This window comes from Corvus hawaiiensis, chromosome 5, assembly GCF_020740725.1.
Source record: "Corvus hawaiiensis isolate bCorHaw1 chromosome 5, bCorHaw1.pri.cur, whole genome shotgun sequence".
Lineage (NCBI taxonomy): Eukaryota > Metazoa > Chordata > Aves > Passeriformes > Corvidae > Corvus > Corvus hawaiiensis.
In genome coordinates this window covers 60,152,784-60,170,136 of record NC_063217.1, presented here as the reverse complement: position 1 = coordinate 60,170,136, position 17,353 = coordinate 60,152,784, and the positions used below count along the sequence as shown (strand labels likewise).

General features: G+C 36.8%; 1 protein-coding gene across 1 annotated transcript in view; it reads left to right on the top strand.

Moving 5' to 3' along the window:
- TTC29 (tetratricopeptide repeat domain 29) overlaps positions 1-17,353 on the top strand; it is a 116,276-nt gene that overhangs the window by 13,832 nt on the left and 85,091 nt on the right. The window contains exons 4-5 of the mRNA XM_048305332.1: positions 4,997-5,220; positions 14,843-15,028. Of these exons, the coding sequence (XP_048161289.1) occupies positions 4,997-5,220; positions 14,843-15,028 (410 nt within the window). The remainder of the gene's footprint in view (positions 1-4,996; positions 5,221-14,842; positions 15,029-17,353) is intronic.

Below are 17,353 nucleotides of genomic sequence, written 5' to 3'. Positions count from 1 at the left end.
TATAGACAGGAAATGGGGGGAGAGTAAAATAAATTTGTTTAAATAAACTTAAGCAAATATATCTTGATTATTTTTTCATAATTTTGTGATGCTTATCTAAGGCAGTTATATCAGTCATTGATTTACCAACTGCAGAAGGAAATCCCAAGTGGATGAAACCTATTTGAATACAGTTTTTAAACATTATAATAATTGGTAGAGTAATTATTTTACACTAGAAGTACACTTTAATATTTCATATACTATTGTTGTTTAAGCCATGCCATTTTTTTCTTTACAAAATGGGATTTCTACAGTACAATACAGCTATTTGTATTTGTATATACCCAAACCAATTCTGGAATTAACTGGAAGTGCTAGTTAAGACATACAAAATCTAAGTATATGAAACTTGATATTAAAAATATGTATTTTTATATATATATTCATTTGCCATCTGAAAATAGTAGTCTTTTGGACTTACTTTGCATGTCTGTAATTGACCACATCAGACAGCAGGCATGGAGAATTAAGCTCCTGATGAATGATTCTGTTATGCTATACTGACTAGTTTGATTATTTCTAACACCAGTACCTGGCTTTTGGCCTCTTAATTTCCTTTCTCTGTCCTGTCTTTCAGGGTGAAGGGTAGAATGCAAATAACCTTATCGTGGAGGATTTTAAGTTAAAGGGAACATTGTGTGGTGCTGTGCCGATCTCCCAGCATTGCTTAAGGGTCTTGTAAAAGTGCAATACCATAACACAGAAAAGTCCTTGAGACTGGAACAACAGTGTAATTTCATTAATCTCACTGAAGGTTTACTATTTATTATTTTTGCACTGGTAAAGGCAGTGAATGAGATTCCTGTGATTTCTCAGCATGACTCCAGATCTTTTTGTAATAGCAATGATAATACAAAAAGAAATCCATATAAGAAAATTAGTGAAATAGCTGTATAATTTAGTAAAAAATTTAAATGCCTGTAGCAATATCTGGGTACGCTTAAATTAAGCCCAGTGTTAGCAACAGCAATGTCTTTTCAAGCTCACAGATCCACATTCAATAAGTAGCTCCTTCCACCTGTGTGATATTACACGGCACAAAATCATCCCCTGTACCATGGTGCCACTAAAATGGCAACTTTAACATTTGGTTGTTACTTATTTGGTGCTGAAAACTCCTGTGACACACAACACCTGTCATGACACAGACACTCTCAGAAGCTCACAGAATTTTTCAGCACTTTCTGATACAACACTGCATCACAGTAACTGCTGGTGTGGAATCAGATCCACCTGGAACTCACTGCCCAGCCTGTGTAAATAAACATTTAGCAACATCACGGGGTTTCAGCAATGACAGAAATGAGTGCATGGGCAGAGGAACGGGGGATTCTCAGCATCACCTGGCTTTGTGTTAAGTGCTGTAGTTCTCATCTGTTGAGTTTCACGGATTAAAAAACCCAAACCAATTCTGCTTTATACTAAAACCAGATTCGTTGGTATCTTTGTTTTAACCATAAATACATAGAGATGCTCCAGATGTCATTAAAAAATAGTTTGCTTTGAAAAAAATCCATCTGAAACCTTTTTCTCTGGCGTGATCTCATGATCACCCTAGGAGGGGGAGGACTTTGGGTTTGCAGTCACGCCACAGTCAGTTTTAAAATGAAACCCGGCTGACATTACAGAGCTTTCTGCTCGCTCTGGTCCGATACATTCCATGGCTTGCAGGCGACCGTGCGGGCCAGACGAGCGCCTTGGTGGCCCCTCGCCCTGTGCCGGGGTACGGCCGGAGGCCTTTGTTCTGCGCCGGGATCCGCGCATCCTGCCTGCAGTTTCCCACATTTCCAGCAGATGCCCCCAGAGACCATTAAAACCCGTGAACGGCTCCGCTCCGAGCAAAGGACAGTCTTTTCTCATTTCGCTCCTGGAAATAACATAATTGTTCAAAGGAAACCTCAAGTCGGCGTGGGCGAATGCAGAAAAACCAACTCGCTTGTTTAACAATAAATCATAATTTATTAGGTAGTAAGGTTCAAAGTGTTTAGTGTAAGGTTGCTTATTAATATAGAAACACACTACGCTAATGTTAACAGTGGGATTTTATAAAATAAATCATAGAATGAGAGCATATCCTGAGTTGGAAGGAGCCTTAGGTAACACATTTTGATACTGACATTAGAAATCAACTAATCTTGGGTTATCTAAAATATAACCTTGGATTTTGCATGCTGCATGACATCAAAAAAAGCAGGATGGAATGGATTTTGAGGATTGAGGATTTATAGTTTATGTCAAGGTATCACGAAAACTTTACTGCTGTCACCTATGCCACACCTCTGTTCAAAAGAACTGTTTGATGGAGGGAAAAAAGGACACTGGAATTTTCACCTGGAAGCACTTTGATAACTGTAACAATTTTAGAATTCATTGCAGTGTCAAACTCTTTTAGGTGATACAGATAGCATTTATCCCCATAATACCATTAATCTCTTGCCCTATTTTATTGTTTGTGTGTGATCAGTCACTTGTGGCTCGTATATTACAGCAACTTAAGGAAACAATAATATTATTATTGTGTGTTTTATGTATTATAACCGAGATTACTTTTATTTTTATGCCACTAAATTTGAAGGGTTTTACAGTAGATAGCTTCATTGCTTGTGTGCTAAAATCAGTCCTCTTTGCCTCAGAAAAAAATGTGCTCAGCACAGTAGGATTACTTCAGCATTATTTCAATTTCTTGATTAATTGGGATGGGATTTATTAAAACACTCTTGACACTGATTTTTAAAACTGACATGTTGTACTATGTGCTTTGTTTTCCGGTATTGGTTTGCTAATAATGCTTTCTTGTGGGGAAAATGTGCTTTGACTTCAACTAAAATACATAAGTCTACAGAAAATAACGTGTTACATGGACACAGTTTTCTGTTTCTAGGAATATTTGTTCTATGCTCAGTGAGCGTGCAGTGAGTGTTAAAAATTACTTGAATGACATTTTGGGTAGTGACTGCTGATACCTTTTAGCACTACTTCCTTGCTTACTTCCAGTACATCTAATGATCTAATGCATGCACACATACAAACATATATAGATCACATTGTATAAATAAATAGATATGTGTGTGTGCCTGCTATCCAGATTGTTATTCCACTTCTCTGAGTTATATTACTATAGGATTCACTCCTAGGCCTTTGGAAGTTGGTAGGAATTTTTTACCTATACTCTTCAGGGGTTTTTTTAATTACATAGAATTTTTAAACAGGAAGGAAAAAGGTATGCCATATAAAAAAATAGAGAATACATTGCATGGTATTAGCATAGTATCTTTGCAGTATTTTGAAGCTATATACTGTACATTTGGTATATGTCAAATATAGCATGTTCTAGCAAATTAAAACTAAAATGTTTAAACGTATTTGTCATTTATTTTTCTAAGATAAATATTGCAAATATTTTCTGGTGCAGAATAGTTATATCTTTTCCCTTATCTGTGTGAGCAATGTGTGATTTTCAATCTCAAAAAAACTATCTTTATATTAAACAGAAATTCAGTACTGTCTGGTCTAAATCATATCAGGATTATTTAATATTTTTATGCTCAGTTCTGCAACTGAAATGTGAAAAATACAGGTGAAGGATTAATGTGCATATATGTAGTAAGAGATTTTAATTATGTCAAATATGAAATAATGCAGATTATTTGCTTCCTACATCTTACATTGCTATTTCATTGTCCATATCACTGATATCTAGCTAAGAAGTTTTTCACATCACTTCCATCTTATCAACATTGTTAAAGCATTGCAATAGCTCTTTTTAGGCTCCAGGTATTAGTCTCATTCAACTATTATTTTTTACACCTGAATTTATTACATACACTATAAATCTCAGTTTTCAGAATTCCATATTTATTTCAAAGCTGAGATAATTTGAATTTAAATGGATTTTAATCTAAAAGGACAGTCTTGAAAACAGTTTGGAAACTTAATGGAATATACCAGATAAAGGTAACACATCTTGGTCCTTGCCGTTACTGGGATAAAGGTTTGTTTTCCCACACTGGACACCCATCCCTGCAAGCCTTTACCTTTATCTGTACCTTTGTGTTGCAGTCCCATTGGACTCACAGTTTTCTCCAGAAAAGGACACAATGATTGTTTCCTGCCATATAAAAGAAATATTTTGATTATTTCCATAAATAATACTTCAAAAAGTGTATTACCACTTGAGAGTATTTGCTTACACAACTTTTTGATATGTACATCTTATCAGAGTTTATTAAGGCAATAACTTCAATAAAAATTCATCATAGCATCATTTGATTGTAAAATTAGGGAGAAATTAACAAACTTTTGTGTCAGCAAACCAGCTGAAGTTGTATGCTAAACAGAAGCAAAATAGTATCTAATGATTATGTTTCTGGCATAGCATTTGTTTGACATTTTTAAACCAAGCCATCCTTTCCTACAACAAAACTATTTAATGTGTATATATATATAACAACATATACATATAACTGACATATAACAACATATATGTAACACATAGTAACAACGTTATATATAACAATATATTTATAACAACATGTGCATTGTTTTGACATGCGGAATGTGCCTCAATTTTCCCCGTGCACTGTCTTAAAGCAAACTAAGAGTTCATTGTGTTTTCATGAACTAATGTAAACACGGGGTGGGAGGGGGGGGTGGTTCCCATCAGTCAGCCTTTTTAACCAAATACCAGCTAAAGAATGCCAGTGTATTTTTTAACGTGTTTTCAATGTATATATTGGTATTTATTCATTATTGCCATGTTTGCTTCCCTAGGGTATGGCATTTGCAATCATATTTTAGCAGATCTCTTTTTGAGCAGGAGAAATAATACCCACTCCCTGCTGCTGAACTGCAGAGGTCTCTTCTTGAAAGCTGTTGTAGTTATCTGCACTTATTTGGTAAGGTGGAGAACAGAATACAGGTTTAAAGGCTTAAAATCTCCTTTTCTTATTCCCAGTTACAGGAATTCATACAAGAAGAACATCTGCATAGACATGCTGCGCCAGGGTTATCACAAGTCCTTCTCTGAGCTCCTCACTCTGATCCAGAAGTGGAATGCCTTGAGGGAGGCTGCAGGGCCTGGGTCAGCCATATGGCATGAGAAGTCCCTGGAGGAGCAGCCTGATAAGCTGGATCAGCTTTACCACTTCCTGACCAGGGCTGAGGCAGCCCGGCGAGCAGGTAAATGGGGGGATTGTGGGTAGCAGAGCAGCAGGAGCCGCAGCCGCCAGTGCCTGGGGGAAGCTTCCAAATTGTTTCATGTATGAATTTGAAACGTTACTGCATCTCAGCACATTGCAGTCTTAGTCAACTGAGCTGTATTTATAGAATAAATGATTAGGAGCTGCAGATATCAGGAGAGGTTTTGTGAAGAAAAAAAAAAGGGAAAAACATGCAGAGTGCCTTTTGATATCATCAGAAATGTTTGATGTATTTATAGCTTTGATAACATCTCAATTATTTTCTCATAGTTTCATTATTTATTGTTTTTCTTCCTCTATTGATTTGACTAGCTGGTTATGTATTAGAAAAATTTAATAGGTGAAATGCTGTTTCACACAGTAATAGTTTTATAAATCTGTTTTTATTAAATACCCTATCTGCTAACTGTGTTTGGATTTGTGACTGACTTAAAAAAGATTGTGAACATGTCAAATAAAATACAGCACACAGATGTAACATGCCACCTGTGAATTACTAGATATTAGTGAAGACATAACTCCAAATTACTGTAGTTTGTCTATTGCCTGCTATTCACTAAGCACTCATATTTATCATTTCCTTTTACTATAAATAGTAACATCACTTACTCCATCTTTTTCCATTGGAATAATTATAGGGATGGAGGCAGATAAAGCTTTAACTGTAATCCTGTTTCATAGCTGAGTTGATGTCACTGTAGTTGTTTCAAGTTGCATTTTGATCATTACAAATATGAAAATCTACAGTAAAGCTTGTGAGTTTGGAATCTAAGCTTTTTGGCTGAAACTTAGAAACAGGCAACTTCATTTCAGAGAAGGAACAGCAAAAGAAACCCTTTTGGCACTTCAAAAAATGTTAATTTTAAATGTTTATTTTATATTTGCCATGAAGGCCAAAAGTTGTGTTTCTTTATTCAATTCACTATAATTCTTGACAGGAAGTCCAGCCAACCATGATTGGAAGGAATCTTCAGCTTTGCCTGGAGTATGACTAAAACCTGAATAGGCACCCCTGTAGCTTGCAGAGTTTAAGAGAGAAGTTTGAGGCTTGGACTGCCCTGACAGAAGCATTGTGCCAATATCTGATGGTCAAAAAGTACTGGATATGGCTTATCTCGATGGGCCTGCTCCCTGCGGCCACTTGAGGAGAACAGTTTGCCTGCCTTCCGTGCATGATCTTTTTCAGTGTTACAGACTGATGTGTGACAGCCTAGGTGGCAAACAGGCTCCCAGAGAGGCAAGGTATTGCCAAATGTGCAGTTCCTGCCTTTCTCTCACTGAACCTGGCATTCCTTGTGTGCTGGGCTCAGTAAGTCTTTCACCTCTCCCAGAGACAAGGTACTACCACCAGCTGCCTGATTGCACCTTGCCTCTGGGAGAGAATATCTCCCAACTTTGCCTGTTAATTAAAATGAAAGAAGGAAAAATAATGAGAAATAAGAGTTGGCACGCATCTTTATTGAATTGCTAGATCAGAGCATAGTTTTGATTTTTTTCACCAGTTTCAATGCAAACCTTTGCACAAATGTTTGTATAAAATGAGGTTTGAGTTGCCTGGTGCATGAAGGGGTGGATGGTAATTCATGTTGCAGGTCTGAGAGCCAGCAGTGCAGTGAAGATTCACATGAATTGTGCAGCTCATCAAACACTAATTCAGTAGTTCTGCTAATCCAGTTACTCTCTGATTCTGATCAAATTGCTTGGGGCTCTGGCTTATGATCTCCTGACAACTCCAGTTGACACCATTTAAGAATCATTCAGCAGTTCACCTCAGCTGGAACTTACCATGATGTAGCAGCCACAACAGCAGCTGACCTGCATTTGCTCTTCAGCTGCCACAGTTCAAGCTTAAAAGGGTGAAAGTAATATTTGGGTCAGCAAACTGTGAGAGTTTATAGCATGGTTGATGTTGCTAATATAAGGTTGGCTGAAATTTTACCTATCTCAGGTAATGATTATGCTGAGAAAGAGATAGCAGGTATAAATAATTACAGTAAAAAATTCATGACTTGTATGTTTTTTGATAAATTTAAGTATCATGAAGTGTTGGGGTTTGAACTTGAAGTGGTATGTGGAAAACAAAACTTCATTTACTAATTCAGCAAATCATTTTCTTATTTGTTATTTAATTTTTTTCACCTGCTTTTTGGATCATAGGCTATTGCTGTCTTAGTTATGAGTGTAACTTAGAACTTCTAATTTTAGACTTTTATGATACTTACTGTAGTATACAGAGCAAGCTATGTACACATTCAGTTTTCATATTTATTGGTGGAAAATATTAATAGTTTATAGTTCTAGGACACTACTATGCTGGATGTAAGCTATTTCCTAGAACTGAGCCAGAGCCATCTGACACAATGTGCGGGCTAATATCAAAAAGCAATTACTTTCTTTACTGCTGGGTTTGAAAATAGTAACATTTTGTTTACCAGCATTACACTGTACAGACTCATTACCTTTACACACAGCAGTAAAGGTTCCCTCTGTTTTCATTTTTAATGGAAAATTTTGGTTGAACTTCAAATCATATAGGCATTGTCTTTTTTCTCTTATTGCCTATTACCAATATTTTACTGTGTGCAAAGAAAATAACTTTTTTTCTGTCCATCTTAAACTCATTTTTGTTGCATTTGAATATCTCCCAAGTATTTAAAAAATAGAGAGGGAATGTTAATCCTTGCAGCTTCTCAGAAAAATGACTGATGGAGTTATTTTGCCCCTAGTTCTGCATTATTCTAGAAGCACTGGCAGAAGTACTGGCAATGCTTGACTGTATTTTTATCTTGTCTTCTTTAGACAAGTAAAGTAAATGTTTCTGATTTCAAAATTGGGGGGGGGGTGTTAATTATTCTTTGATGTTCCTTCATCCTGGATGAACCTCTTTTTTTTTTTTTTTTACTAGTTCTGGTTTCAGGAGCTTAGGGAAAAAAAAGGAGGTAGTTTAGCTGTTTAATGTATAGTTGAAGGGCTTTTTACAGAAGAATGGAGGATAAATGCGAGAGTAATGGATCTGCACAACTCAGCATTTGGTGTATACAGTGATTTCTTGGTATGTATATGGAAATGCTGGGGGTTCCTTCAAAAGGCAAGTTATATTTTGTATATATCAGTACTTGCTAGAGTGAGATGGTTTGCTTGTAGTAGTTGAAAGGAATGCAAAGCAAGTTTCAGCTCAAGAACAATTAAAGGAAGAGATGTCCCAGCTGTTAACTCTGCTTTGCCAGAGCAGGAACGCAAAACCAGGGAAAATGCCACAGCTCAGTGGCTGCAACATGTGTTGGGCAGTCAGCACTGTAGTAGAGATCTCTGTGCCAAAGCCAGAGGATGGAATCCTTGGGTATGAACATGCCTTCAAAAGGGCAAGACACTGCTTATCAGCTGATCACTGGAGCAGCTGCTGGAAACTAGGAGTTAAAACCTGGGAGTTGTTGCCTTTCTGAGATTCCACCTGCTCCTGGTTCCTGACCCCACTCAACCTTTGTGCTATGCTGTGTGCTAAATGCTGAATTTGTGCATGTGCTGCAGGCTGCTGACCTTTGTTCTAGACATTACCAGACGCATACAATTAGAAAGAAGTGACAACTTGGCTTCTTTTCCCTCACTTCAATGTAGAGAAAAATTTTGACAGTATGAGTTATCATTAGCTTTTTTTGTAAAAGATGTCTTTTCATAAATTACATGAAGAAAGCGTGAGTATTTGATGTGCTGGCCCTGGAAAGTCTTTGTCTAATATACTTAAGGTTGAAAACAGAGTTTAGCATTTTACAGTAGAAAGCTTTTCTGTAAGATTTCACACTTATGCCTTAGACTTGGGCTAGAAACATTGCAATAAGAATATTGCCCATGCTATTTTGAAAAAAAAAATATGGAAAGAGGTTATGCATTAAAAGAAAAAAGTATAACATACCAAACCTTCTTTTAATATTTGCTTGGATGAGGCATAGTTTTGTTTGCTTTTTAGGGGCTGGGCAAAGGAACACTGTTTTATTTTCTAAGCAGGTTTGTTATTCCCTACTTAATATTTTATCATAGGAAAAAATGCAGCAGTTGCTGGACACCAGTGGAAGATTTTATTATTTTGTAATTGTCTTATAAAAAGTTGAAGTGATTCTGTCCAGAAAAGAAGCAGAGCCATCTCGAAATACATCCACTTGTAGAACTACCATTGACTTCAACAGAAGCAGCACTTCTTAGAAAGTTTCTGTAGTATGTTTTCATTGCAGTAGCTTGGAGTCCCCCTTTAGCATTCCAGATTACCAATTAATTGCTTTATATTATTATCATTAGCTGGATTTTTCCTTTACCCAGTAAAATTATACCCTGACCATTTCCTTAGCATTTTTGCATTGATGTTACATTCATTAAGCGTTTTCCCTTTGTGTACCTGGCAGTGTTGGGAGTGGTGTGCTCTGTGTAGACTCTAGGAAACAGACCCTGCCTGAAACTTGGTGTCATCATGCTTGCAACTCACATTTTCACTTGCTTCATTTGTGGACTTATGGCTAAACATTCAGGAAAAAAGTTTATCCATTTATGAATAAACTCTCTGGAAAAAAGGATGGCTGGGTGGTCCTCTACCTGTGGGTGTAGAGGCATCCTTTTTCTGAACAAGTGAAAGGGACTGATTCCTTGCCATGTATAGATTCAGGTGGAAATAACTGATTGCAGCACCATATTCTACTGCAGTTTCTGCTTTTTCTTGATCCATCAACCTCCACCCTGGATCTTTCTCTGTGTGTTCTTCACACCAGCAGCTGTCTTGCTATTAAGTCATTGATTTTGATCTTTCTGGTAAAAGAAAAATGAAACTTTCAGCATTAATAATGTCTCATTCTGACGTAAAAAATTACTCCGAGTGACTTAATTGACCTTAGGCCACTCCTTTGTGTCTTCAAGAGTCAGTTATAATCCAGTCATACACACTTTAAACAGCTAACTGAAGTGGAGGATGAGTGTTAACAGCTCTTGAAAAGTTTCCACATGGCCTTTGTCTGGCAGGAACAAAGGACTGACTGGTGGCTTTTTGAGTAGAAAATACTGAGTCATAACTGGATGTTGAAAATTTTCTTTCCGATACCTGTAGTTTAAAAATCAGCGCGAGTTCTTGTTAATGGAAAATGGAACAGCTGCCCTTTTTATTCTTCAAGGGAAACACCAAGCCAGGATCTCTTCATGATGTTTTCATCTGTTCTCTAAAGACCATTACTGTACTTTTCCTTTCTTCCACTGCATCCTGTCACAAAGGAGATCATAGAGATGTGGCACCAAGTTGTACTTGAGTCACACTGGGATGGCTTGCTGACCTGTGTTTCTTTTCTCTTCTTTGAGCTCTGTTGGGGTTCTCATACTCAAACTGCACCTCACTATCCCTTGCACTGCACTACTTAGTAGTTGTCTAGCTGAGCACAGCAAACATGCAGACGTGGATTTGAGTGATCCTCTGTTCCATGCACATGCCTGCTAAGGGAATAGGTCCTGGGAAGAGCCCAGGAGCAAAGGTATTGTTCAGTGGGCTGATCAGGGTCTACAGCTTGAGCACGATGAGGGGAGATGTTGCTTGACAGCTAAGGTGCGCCTAAAGAGATCCTGATACAGATACCCTGTGTGCTTAATATATGGGGTTTAATGCTTAAGCTCAAGCTGAAGGGACTTTTTTTTAATCTCTGTTAAACAGAATGATCTCAGCAAGGTTTGATAGGAATACTTTGGTTTTGTACGTAGACACTCAATTCGGAAGTTGTTTTTCATTTTTTTGATCAATAGATACATAAAGATGACTTGTGTACTTGTATTCTATTATCAGTTGTAGAGAACTTACTCTGCAAAATCAGAGTTCAAACCTTGAATATCTGAACTACTTCTTGGAGATTTTATAGAAGAGAGTATTTACTATTCCAGTATTCTTCTCTTGGGGAGGTAAAAGTTCACTTTCACTAGGTCTAAAACACCAGCTTTGCCACTGTCAGAATAACATCAATTAACTTCTTGATTGGTAGCTCAGACTTTGAATCCAGAAGACAATATGACTTTTAAAAGTCTGGGGTTTAGGGGTTTATTTTATGGCCAGCATATCTGGTCAGCTACTGTCCAAGACAATGACAGAGAAATGGTTGTCTTTGTGCACTTCTCATTGTTATGCACTGGCAGGATCGTCATCAGAGGGTCACATTAAAGTTCATTCAATCAAAGCTGTGGCAGGAGCTGGAGTCCGCCTCAGGTCACTTCCATCCTTTGGGATTCGTAGGGCACTACCTGAAGTTATTTGCGTAATTTTATGTCTTTTAAGTGCCATGATACTTCGTAGCAATGATTTCAAAGGAGCAAATCTATATCCAGTGTGTGTGTATTCAATGATTATCCAATTACCTTTCTGTGTTATTGCAACCTTTTGTATGTATCCTCTGGTATCCTCCTAGTTCATTTTCCCTTAGCTGTGATCTATATATAATGTGTATTGTTATCTTCATGTTAGTGGTTATAATTAGGTCTTGTATTTCTCTGCTCATGTGGTTGTGTGCTTGTAATTGTGGGAAGCTCTGCCTCTACATCTGAGATAATCTCTAAAAGCCCTCCCTTGTGCTGCAAGAGTTGTTTAAGTCAGGGTGAGATAAATCTCAGCCAAGAAGTATCTGCTTTTCTTCACTGAAAGGAAAGGGATCCTAGGTAACTCCTATTCATATCTAAATTGGTTAGTTTGGATGAATCCCAACTGAGTCTCGACTTTGTGTGTTGGCCTGGTTTTGGCTAGGATAGAATTAATTTTCTTCTTAGTAGCTGGTACAGTGCTGTGTCTCAGATTTAGTATAAAAATAATGTTGATATGTGTGATAGGTAATGATGTTATACAGATGTATAAATATATCTGTTAGAAACATATATATATTCCACGTGCACTCAGATGAATATAGGTATATGAAGCCCAACCCAGTTTTGTTACTTACATCCCAGAATCATTTGCAGATTTTTTTTTGAGGCTGTTTTACCAAAAAAAGTCTTAATTTCTAATGTATGAATAGGTTTTATATGACTTACACTCTGGGATATTCTGAAAAAGAGGCACCTAAGATGTACTTTTTTCTGTCTTGAGGGGAAACAAAAGGCATGAAAACTCTCAGCCATGAAGAATGTTCAGATTAGGAATACATAAAGTCTGTATGTTGATAATTATTCCTCCCAAAGCTGAATTTTGAAACTTAAGCTGGTGTTTTGGTATAAAACCTTAGATGCAAATGATGAGATGATAACCTAAATGTAATTTCTGAGCTATTTCTGTTTTGTGATTTTAAAGAGATTGTAAATCACTCGTGTTGGAAGGCATGTTATCTCTTTTAAAATACTAGAAATAGAAAGGTATATATATACAGACTGCTTCAAAATCATAATGTTGTATATTTTTAATGGGAATTATTAAAAAGGTAGAAATCTGAGGTTACCACTTCATAGAAGAGAAAACTCTGAGAAATAAACAGGAAATGAAAATAATAAATAACACCAACAACAACAACAAAGTGTTATTTATGATTAGAGGAATGAGTTTTTGAATCAAAAGACAAAACCAGAGAGTGTTCAAGAATGGGGGAAATGTTTCAGCTTGATTTCAAAAAACTTTAGGCAGGGAGAATTCAGACAGTGTTCTCTGAAATTACCAAGATGGAGGAAAAAAGGAGGAGAAACAAGTCATAGATAAACATCTTGAAGTCTGCAGACAGCATTAGGTGGTAGCATGGCTTTTTCAAAAGACAGAATAAAGTTCTTACTGTGTTGTGCAACACACTGAAGAGCTTTATCAAGATATCCTGAAGTCAAATAAGAGTCATGACAACAGAGAGAATGAGAGATTTACATTTCTTCAATTAGATCATTTGTAATTTGTAATTTTGAGACACAACATACTAGAGATGAGACTGACAAAACCCTCTTGTGTGGTTTAGTGATGAATATAAAGTATTTGTTTGAGTAATTGTTGCTGTGTGTTCCAAATAGTGCAAGTGACTTGCATAGATGGTACAATTTACAGTCACTAAGCTCATCCTTTTGGAAGCTGGATTTCCCCCAATTCTTCTTGTAGATAGCAGAAGAGGAAAATTTAACTGCATCTTTTGATCGAAGTGTTTTCATATGGTTATCGTAGTTTTAAAACACTTGGGAAGGTCTGGACTTTGAGATCTTGCCTACACTGAAAAGATTTATTTTTTCCCACTTGATTTCTGTGTGGTGCTCCAGACCCAGAATTAAGAGGGTATTTTTCTTTGCTTCCTTTTCTCTCTATTTTGAGCAAAGCTTATAAATTGCAGAATTCCCAAAAGCAAAGCAGTTCTGTTCGCACATCCAGCTTAACCAAACAGTCTCTCACCTGCTGCAAGACCTGTGCTTCTTAACTCCTTCTTTACCCAACTACATGGAAATTCCTTTTAGAGCTGGCTATTTGGCTCACATTCATTTAACAGCCACAAACACGCTTAGTAGCTCACCAAATATGCAATGGAAGTTTAGCTAATTATTCAGTTTCACATCTGGCATGAGCAGAGTTTGCAGAGAAAATTAATTTATTTTAGCCATGAAGCATAGAGGCTCATGCTGTGCTTTATTATCTTATAGATTTTTCAGCATCTTATGAGGAATAGATCTTTCTAATTCTCTTTAGGGAGAAACAGTACGACAGGATTTGTCAGGAAAGTTTCAGATTTCTACTCCAAATTAGTAAAGTTTTGGAATATTTCAAGGAAGGGACCCTGTGGATTTTTTTTAAAGGTGCTTTTCTAAGGGAAATAACTATTTCTGTAGACACTGTTATTCTGTAACTTGAAATTGTGAATAATATATTTGTGGATAATTTTGTAGTGGTACTTAGATTTAGCACTTGAAGGTTTTTTGTAAATTTTAGGGATGATGTGTGCTCATCAGCTGTCTGAGATGATAAACAGTGTAATCCAAACTTCAGGCCACAGAGAAAATCTGTGACTTTGAGTCTCCCCTGCTCTCCACATTTGTTCTGAGAACCATACTTTGGTGAACTGTGGGGGGTTTTTTAGGGGAAGGTGTACAATTTCAATTTGTCCATGATTTCTAAGAGTGCTAAGGTACTAAACATGGGAATATACATGAAAACTCAAAGCCTTTCTTGTTAGCCATACTTTGAACGCTTAAAATTGTATGAATTAATGGATTGTGTTTGCAGAGTGTTCTTTTTGGTCCTTTATCTCCATCAACACAGTTGCTACCTTAGAGGCCTAAGGTTTGGAAAGCTCTTGGGCCTTTTCAGGGCCACGTGGCTCAGACAAATGCTTCTCCAGTCTCACTCTGACTTCTCTTTTGACTAGCCAGTGTTTTATCCAGGTTCTGTGTGTTTTATTGAACCAACTTTTGGTTTTGCACACAGAAATGAGAACAAAAATATGTTTTCAATTGTGCCTAATTTGTAAGGCTATAATTTTCCTCTTCTATTTCTCTGAGTGGACACATAGCAGAACTTGATGGCATTTGAATGGTGGAAATATAAATAGCTCGTAATTTTCATTATATGGTTATTGCTATAGCATGCAAAATTTCTGAACACCGATGATAATCTGATATTTTTATTGTGATTTTTGTTTTTAAAGGGCACTATGAGGAGGTGTATGATAACCAGCTTAGCTTGGCCTGCTTTTTCAATGAGCCTGAGGACAAATGGTTAAGTAACTACTTTTATGAGCAAAGCTTTAACACTGCTCAGTTAGTAGAAATTGATGGTGGGAAGAGAAAAGCACAAGCATATGTAAACATGGGCCTCATCAATGAAGAACGAGGTAAGTCACTGACATCATAAAGCTGCATTGGATGGCATCTGGGCTGAATTAAAAGAGCTGTAGACATGTAATTCTGTAAAGTTTAATCCTGCTTCCAATTTACACTTAGATAAACAGCCTGTATTTTTGTGTTCTTTTTAAAATTACATTCTTGGTTCTCTTGACTGCAAGTGACACCCTCTTTGTTCATACATGACTGCCACATTGGTGTTGGCTTCAGACTTAGACCTCACCACAAGCTCCATGCCTCCATACACATCCTTAAACTGTGAGTCTCTGAAATTAGAGGATATTAATAGAAATAACTAGAATCATAGAACAACCCTGGCTCTGAGGGACCTTGACAGATCATCTGATCCAACCTTTCATGGAAAGAGAGCCTAAATGAGGTTATTTTAGCACCCTGTCAATTGCATCTTAAAAACCTCCAGTGATGGGGACTCTACCACATCCCTGGGGAGCCTGTTGCAGTGAACAGTTGTTCTCACTGTAAACAATATTGCTTTCTTATATCAAAATGAACCTTGTTTCTGTATTTAAAAGCATATATTCCCTTTCATGGCAGAGGGGTTTGTGTGTGGATAGCAGTCTGAGTATAAAAGAATTGTTTTCCTCTGTTTGCATAAAATCCTTTCATGTTGTGAGAAGACAAGCAATAAGTGAGCCTCAAGTAATTGAATAAAGCCTGTCTTCCAGTTCTAATTTGTAAGTGTACTGCATGTCTAACTATTGCTTAAAATATGTGATTTGTGTAGCCACTATGGTTTTGTTTATAAACTTGACTGTGGGTTCAAACAATTCCAACTCTGAATTCAACTTGTGGCTGGTTTCTTGTATAAAGTGGCTTCACTTAAAAAAAAAAAAAAAAGAAGATTCACAGAAATTGAAATATTTTGTGGAAATAGTTTAATTCTATTAAATGTCTGACAGAATGGGTGTGGAAAGATGGCCCAATTTCCCAGCAAAAGCCTGCAGCCTTTCTTTTCTTTTTCTTTTTCTTTTTCTTTTTTTTTTTTTTTTTTAATTGAAAGGGTGCTGTCCTATTTTTTCCTCTTGTTCTCTTACAGCTGACACATCACACCTTTTTTATATTTCCTCACATCTTTCTGGACTACTGGTCATTCACACTGTTTCCTGTGAACTGTTGCCTTATTTTTATTGCCTGCAACACCCAGACCTGGATTCAGTTTTAAAACTTGAGCACATACCAATAATCAGTAAAATGGAAGGATTACTTTTCTTACACATGGTATTTTTATTTGTGATTGCAGGTATGACATCTACTTTCTATATTTCAGCATGGGTTGCATACTGATAGTTCATGACCTTCAGTAATCTCTAAGTTATTTTCTGAAGATCTGTTAACTACCTGTCCTGTTCTAAGGTCTCCAGTTAGTTGTACCTAAATGCAGTTTGTTGCATCCTGTGTTTTGGTGGTGGTTTCTAGAAATTGTCAGGATTGTTTTGATTTCTGAAGTTACCCTTCAGCATGCTTTCTCTTCTTCCTGGTTTGATATAATTAGAACATTTACAAGTATTTTTCTATCCTGTAAATCAAATCCTTAATGAAAACACTAAGTAATAAACTGGACATAGGGGAGGCACCTGTGGAACCACACTGAATACCTTTTTGTTGGAGTGAAAGCTCCTCTGGACTCAGGCCCAGAGGGAAGCCAAAGCCCAGGGATTGAATTAAAACCTTTGGACAAGCTGAGATACATGAAGCCACACCAAAATGAAATAGAAATATAGATTTTTAACTTTTAGTAGAAATATATGCTAAGTGCCTTAAACATTAAAAAGCTGTAGCAGAGACCTTAAACACAGTTCTTGCTGCAGCAGTGTTACCTTTTCACAGAATTTTTTACTTTAAACAAAATATAAATAGAATTATACTGTTCACATTTTTTAGACAGAATGTTCACATAAGCCATAAGAACTGATAGAAACTGTATATGCAAATCTGTGTAATACCTATGTAACACTTGTGTAAGACTTACAACTGTTAGAATTAGACCAGAATAGGTTAAGAAAAGAAAAACTAGAATCGTGTGTTAATCTTATTGGTCAATTAACAAAGATAATCCACATTTCTGTGAGAAAAAATATATGGAGCATATAGAAGAAGCTGGTTTTGCCTGCTGTTGCTGCTGCTGCTTGGCTTTATCATGTAACCCCCTTTGGACTCTGCCTTCAAGAAAGCTATGAGACTATGAAATAAAGAATTTAGCGGAACAGCAGCCTCCTCTGCTCTTTTACTCTGGTCCAAGAAGGAAGGGTATCCCATCAAAAGCTCAACAACTTTTTCCACACTCACAGTGAACT